Source organism: Nothobranchius furzeri, chromosome 15 (genome assembly GCF_043380555.1).
Source record: "Nothobranchius furzeri strain GRZ-AD chromosome 15, NfurGRZ-RIMD1, whole genome shotgun sequence".
Taxonomy (NCBI): Eukaryota; Metazoa; Chordata; class Actinopteri; order Cyprinodontiformes; family Nothobranchiidae; genus Nothobranchius; species Nothobranchius furzeri.
The window spans coordinates 51,436,485-51,442,484 of record NC_091755.1 but is presented as its reverse complement, the minus strand read 5'-3'; the positions used below and the strand labels follow the sequence as shown (position 1 = coordinate 51,442,484).

The following is a 6,000-nucleotide window of genomic DNA, read 5'->3' as shown; positions in this document are numbered from 1 at the left end:
AAGCCTATGATGTCAGGGCTGAACGCTGGATCACCGTGGAAAACATGGATCGTCCTCGTGCCTTTCATGGCTCTGTTTTCTTAGATGGATTTGTTTACTGCATCGGTGGCTGTGACAGAGTGGAGCAGTTCAACAGCGTCTGCAGGTTCAATCCCATTACCCACACCTGGATGGCGGTTTCACCAATGTACTATCGCCGGAGCTTTGTGAGTGTCAGCGTTCTGAACGGGCTCATCTATGCAATGGGAGGCTTTAATGGACAAAGAAGTCTTGAGACAGCTGAGTACTACTGTCCTGAAACCAACCAGTGGCATCTCATTGCATCCATGCATGAGCGAAGAAGTAATGCCAGCTGCACCGCATTTCAGGGAAAGGTGTGTGGCTGTGCTTTAGTGGAACTGAAACATGTGTGATGTTAAACGAGCTCTTAGTTTCCAGAAAAAGAGTTTGAGGTTGCTTTGAAATAACTCCTATAGAAAAAATGACATTAGTTTATTCAATCACTAATCTAAAAGCTTTTCCTCAGCCATAAGCAGAAATATAACATATTATTATGATTTTTTTGTCAAGAAAGATATATTTTTTGAAGATTTTAACCCTCAGTCTCAAAATAAGTTTTGATAACGGGACAAACAACTAAGTCCTTCAGCGGTACTTCTGAGTTAAAAAATGCTCATGAAACACGTGTGTGGAGTAACCAGGTAGGTTAACGTTGCAGATCTGCAACGCCTGCCTCCAGAGGGTTAACAAACTATTTAACAGATTTTATAGAAACTCAATTATCCATTTTAAACTGTTTCTGTGTGTGTTTATAGATCTACATCTGTGGTGGATTCAACGGACACCATTCCCTGCTGTCAGCGGAGTTTTACACACCAGAAACCAACCACTGGACATTAATCCGCCCTATGAGCAACCCGCGCAGTGGTGTCGGAGTCATTGCGTTTGCGGATCGTGTTTATGCAGTAAGTTCCTCCAAGTTTAGGTCCTCCACCACCTCCCTTACCCATGGTGTCCCACAAGGTTCTGTGCTGGGGGCCTCTGCTCTTCCTCCTCTATCTGCTTCCTCTTCCGCACATCCTGAGCTCCTTCAAAGGAATCTCCTACCATCTTTATGCAGATGACATCCAACTGTACATCTCCTTTAAGCCCCATGAGATGTCTAAGCTGCAGCTGTTACACACCTGCTTAGACTCTATCAAAGCCTGGATGGCTGGGAGCTTTCTACAGCTGAATGAAGATTAGACTGAGATCCTCATCTGTGCCCCAGACAAGCTGGTTCCCAAAGTCAGAGACTCTCTTGGTCAGCTTGCTTCTCACACCAAACCTTCTGTCAGGAATCTTGGCGTGATCTTTGACCCAGCTCTCACCCTGGATTATCATGTCAGTTCTCTTGTTGGCTCTTCCTTCTTCCATCTCAGGAACGTTGCTAAGCTGAGTCCCATTCTGTCCCGCTCTGAACTTGAGACAGTTGTCCACACCTTCATCTCCTCATGCTTAGACTACTGTAACTCTCTTTTCACGTGTCTGAGCAGAACCTCCCTGAACCGTCTACAGGTGGTTCAGAACGCCTGTGCTCGGCTTCTGACCAAGTCCTCCAAACACACCCACATCACCCCGCTTCTCCTCCAGCTTCACCGGCTGCCAGTCAACTTCAGGGTTCATTTCAAGATCCTGGTTCTGGTCTATAGGGCCTTACATGGACAAGCACCATCTTACATTGGTGATCTTCTTAGTCTCTACACCTCCAGCAGGTCCCTGAGGTCCAGTGATCAAAGCCTACTGGTTGTGCAGCACCAGGCTAAAGACCAAAGGTGACAGATCATTTGCTGCTGTGGCCCCCAGACTCTGGAACTCTCTCCCCCTGAGCCTGAGATCAGTGGACTCAGTGGTCTCCTTTAAAAAGCAGCTGAAGACTCACTTGTTCAAGCTGGCTTTTGTATGACCTTCTTCAACACTCTCTCTTTATTCTGCTCTCCCCACCTATTCCACCTTCCTCAGGATCCACTGGTTTCCCTCTTTCCTGTTCACTCTCTCTCTTTCTTTACATTTTTTAATCACAATTGTCTATTTTTGGTCATTTTAAATATATTTTTAAACATTTTCTAAATGCTTTTTTACATTCTTTGTTTTTGTGAAGCGCCTCGTGATTTTTATCTTGAGAGGTGCTCTTCTTCTTCCATCCTCCATTCAGGCTCCCCTCAGTCTGCTTCACTAACACACAGGCGACCCCCAGTCTTTCAGGCTGTCGTCAGATTTGGAATTACTTTTATACAAAGTACACAGTCTGAAAATGCAGATTTTGAGTTTGGAGTTCAGTATTTTAGATGTTTTCTTTTATGAAAACATCTAAAATAAACTTCTAAAAGATCAAATACCTCCAATTAGGTCAGACTGAATAGACTTTTTCTCCCAACAGGTCGGCGGCTATGACGGTACTGAATGTCTGCGCAGTGCTGAGGCCTACAATCCGCAAACCAATACTTGGGTGGCCGTGCCACCCATGTTTACTCCTCGCTGCAGTTTTGGTCTGGAAGTGATTGAAGACAAGCTCATCGTTGTTGGAGGCTTGAATGTCTTCTCCTCCACTTCCAATGCTGAGTTCTACAGTACTACAACCAATCGGTGGACTAAAATCTGCAGCATGAACGTGTCCCGCAGCTCTTTGAGCTGCTGTGTGATATCTGGACTTACAAATATGGAGACTTATGCTTTCCCTCGAGAACCTTTAGAAGAGGAAGAAGAGGAAGAGACAGAAGAGGAAGAAGAGGAAGAGGAAGAAGAGGAAGAGGAAGAAGAGGAAGAGACAGAAGAGGAAGAGACAGTCTGAAAGTTCAATTCCACCATTCAGAACCAATGGAACAGAAATAAACAACTTCTGCAGGACAATATTATGTTTATTACTCTTCTGTATGCTCTCTGTGTAATTATGTTTCCTTATTTAACACAGTGAAGTAATTAGATATTTCTTTACCTTCGGCTAACAGGGTTTGGCCAGAACTTCGCCCTTCATCAGAGCCACCAGCTACTCATCCGACATCCAACATGTAAACATCGTCGTTGGATCACACATGGGACTGTTATCAGCGTGAAAGATGCGGGCAGCAGAGGGCGAGATCGTCCTTTGCTGCCCGCACATAAATGGAAGTGACACCGCCAACAGCTGGAGGCTCTGATGAAGGCATGTCAGCCCAAGGTAGAAAACATCTAATTACTTCACTGTGTTAAATAAGGAAAAAGAAGATAGCTTTTTCATTTATAAATCTCTGGCTACAGTGTGTGCTAAAATGACCCTTTACAGGGTTAATAAAAGGCCACCCAGCCCCACCACCCTCTGTTGCCAGAATATTCCACTTGCAACTTCAGACTGGCGGGCCGCTCTGTTGGGGAAAAATAGAACTGACATACCTGGCACTGCAGACTGCTTCCAGCACATTTCCAGCATGTTTATCAAATCAAATCAAACTTTATTTATATAGCATTTTTCATGCACAGGAAGCAACACAAATGAACTAGAGATGTTTTGTAAAGAATGGTCCAAAATACCTTCAACCAGCATCCTGACTCTCACTGGAAGCTATAGCAAGCATTTAGATGCTGTTCTTTCTGCAAAAGGAGGATCTTCTAAATATTGAGTTCATTTCTTTTTTTGCACCTGGCTAATTTTGTTTAAAGCAAACTTTGTTATACAACAAGATGATGCATCTCTCATCCTTTTAGATAAAAACAAGCATGCACTCCCACAGCAAGCCTTGAAAATGTAATCATCTTTTATAGAACAATCAGAGCTGAAGGGATCCGTGCATTTCCTTTATTTCTATCTCAAATTAATTACTTTCAAAAGGAGTCTTACTTCCATCTGCTCAGCTTCTACAAATAAAGAAAAGCTCTAACCTTGGTTTTCACTCCAATTTAGCAGCAACAAAAGAATCGTTGCATGCATGACCTTTGACGCCACCACAAGTCAAAGAGGAGAGATCCGCTGACTTCCTGGATAAGAGCCCACGCCTTTTCTCTGATGAACAGTTCCTGTCATTAGCAAACTATCTTCTCCTTCTTCTTCTTCTGGGGTTTAAATGGCAGTTGGCACACAACAAATGGTGCATTACCGCCACCAACTAGTGTGGAAACAAACTATCAAAAGCAGTCTGGTGCAAACAAGTTGAGGCGTTTTTGCTCAGAAACGTCAACTTTCAGTTCAAATTCTCCCATCAAAGCATGTGTTGGGCTGCTAAAGTGTGAAACTGATCTTGTATGGATATTACAAACAAATCTGATAAATATGTTTTATTTTTTAGTTATTTTAGTATTTCTGGTACTTTTCTTATCGCTTCCTTCCTGTGCCACTTTTCATTAGTTTCCTTTCAGCTCCCCCTCGCTCACCTGTGCCCCATCTGTTAATTAGCCCAGCTGTTTTTCATGTACTAATCACCTTCCAACCATATACAACTCTATTGCTATACTTTGGTTTGCCATGTCTTCATTAACCCTTTAAAGCCTGAAAAATACATAAATAAATAATAATAATGTTTTGTTGCAAATGGAAATGAAATAATTCAACGTTTTATTTTATTAACGATAAAGGGGGCTCAGGATGTGTTGCAGGTCAGCCAGTAATTAGAGGGTTGCCGGTTCAGTTCCAGCTTCTTCCTGGTCATTTTGCTTGCGCAAACACTTCACTTGCCTTGCTGCCTCAGTGGTTTTGGATAGAAGTGTAACACAAACATCATCAGCCGTGTTTCCATTGTTGGAACTTCAGGTTAATTTCCGGGATGGGGGAATTGACGGGGAGATACAACGTCCCGGTCCTCTCAGCTGTTGTGTCTCCATACAAGTTCAACTCTTTCAGGACTTTGCACAGATGTCATCATATCACGGCTGCTTCGGCAGTGAGTAATGTCACTTATCAGCGCGGAAACGCGTTCCCAGTAACGTTAAAAGTTTCATAATGTCAAAGTGCAACACTGGGTCAGTCACACTGGACGATTCCATACCTGCAAATGAAATAATCCTCACGTTCACCATTTTCATCATGTTAATGGTGAGAAATTTGTCTACAAAAGCCAGAAACACGTGTATACTGAGCTTCAATCCTAAATCACATTGAGATTAAAAGCAAAACCACATCTCTGGCGTTACTTTTGTTTGTGCTCGTGAAGTTGGTGGAAACTGACTAAACTAATACATCGAACTGATTCGTCACGTCGGGTCACTTGTCAATATGATCATCATTTTCTTCCTCCTGCCTGAAAAATGGAGAACCAGCTTGGAAGGCCAATTAAGTTCAGTCATTTCCTGGAGATGAATGATAAGCTGTATCTGCAGAAGCATTTCATCTAAAGCATTCCTCCTTCTTGGAGTCTGAATTCCCTTGAGTTTGTTTCGGTTGTTTATAAAACTTGAAATATTAGTTTCATAGGACCTTCCACATGAATAATGCCTCGTTGTCATTACACACTGAGCCAAAAATGGTACATCACACCTCAGCTAAAGGTATTTTCACAACATTCCTCTTATATGTGACTGTTGTGGCATGTGTTTTCATTTTTATCATTCACAGCCTCGTACACCATCCGTACTACTTTGTCAGGAATCTGCCCAGATCAATGCCACTGTAAAATCTTGTTTTTTCCAACTCCGCCATCCGTCCAAACTAAGAGCGTCAGCCTGAGGAAGTTTGCAGCCGCAAACGAAACGTAGCGGGAAAACAGGTAAACAAAAACTGCTCTGTGTTTTAAAAAAGAACTACAGCATGGAATAAGAGCTGTTTTATCTAGAAAAAAGTTGGAATCAGTTGTTCATGCCTTCCTCACATCTAGGCTCGACTACTCAAATGCAGTTTTGCTGGGTGTCAATAAGTCAACCCTTGCCCGACTTCAACTCGTTAAAAACGCAGCTACTAGATTCCTAACATGTACTGACAGGCGCCAGCATATAACACCAGTTCTCAAATCCCTTCATTGGTTGCCCATCACTTTCAGGGTCCAGTATACAATGCTA

At 42.9% G+C, this 6,000-nt stretch overlaps 1 protein-coding gene across 1 annotated transcript in view; it reads left to right on the top strand.

The window, feature by feature from the left end:
- LOC129164796 (kelch-like protein 10) overlaps window positions 1–2,889 on the top strand; it is a 13,939-nt gene extending 11,050 nt beyond the window's left edge. The window contains exons 4-6 of the mRNA XM_054746171.2: window positions 1–374; window positions 816–965; window positions 2,420–2,889. The exon at window positions 1–374 is cut by the window's left edge and continues 238 nt beyond it. Coding sequence (XP_054602146.2) covers window positions 1–374; window positions 816–965; window positions 2,420–2,830 — 935 coding nt within the window. The 3' untranslated portion in view covers window positions 2,831–2,889. The remainder of the gene's footprint in view (window positions 375–815; window positions 966–2,419) is intronic.
- Window positions 2,890–6,000: the final 3,111 nt, after the last annotated feature.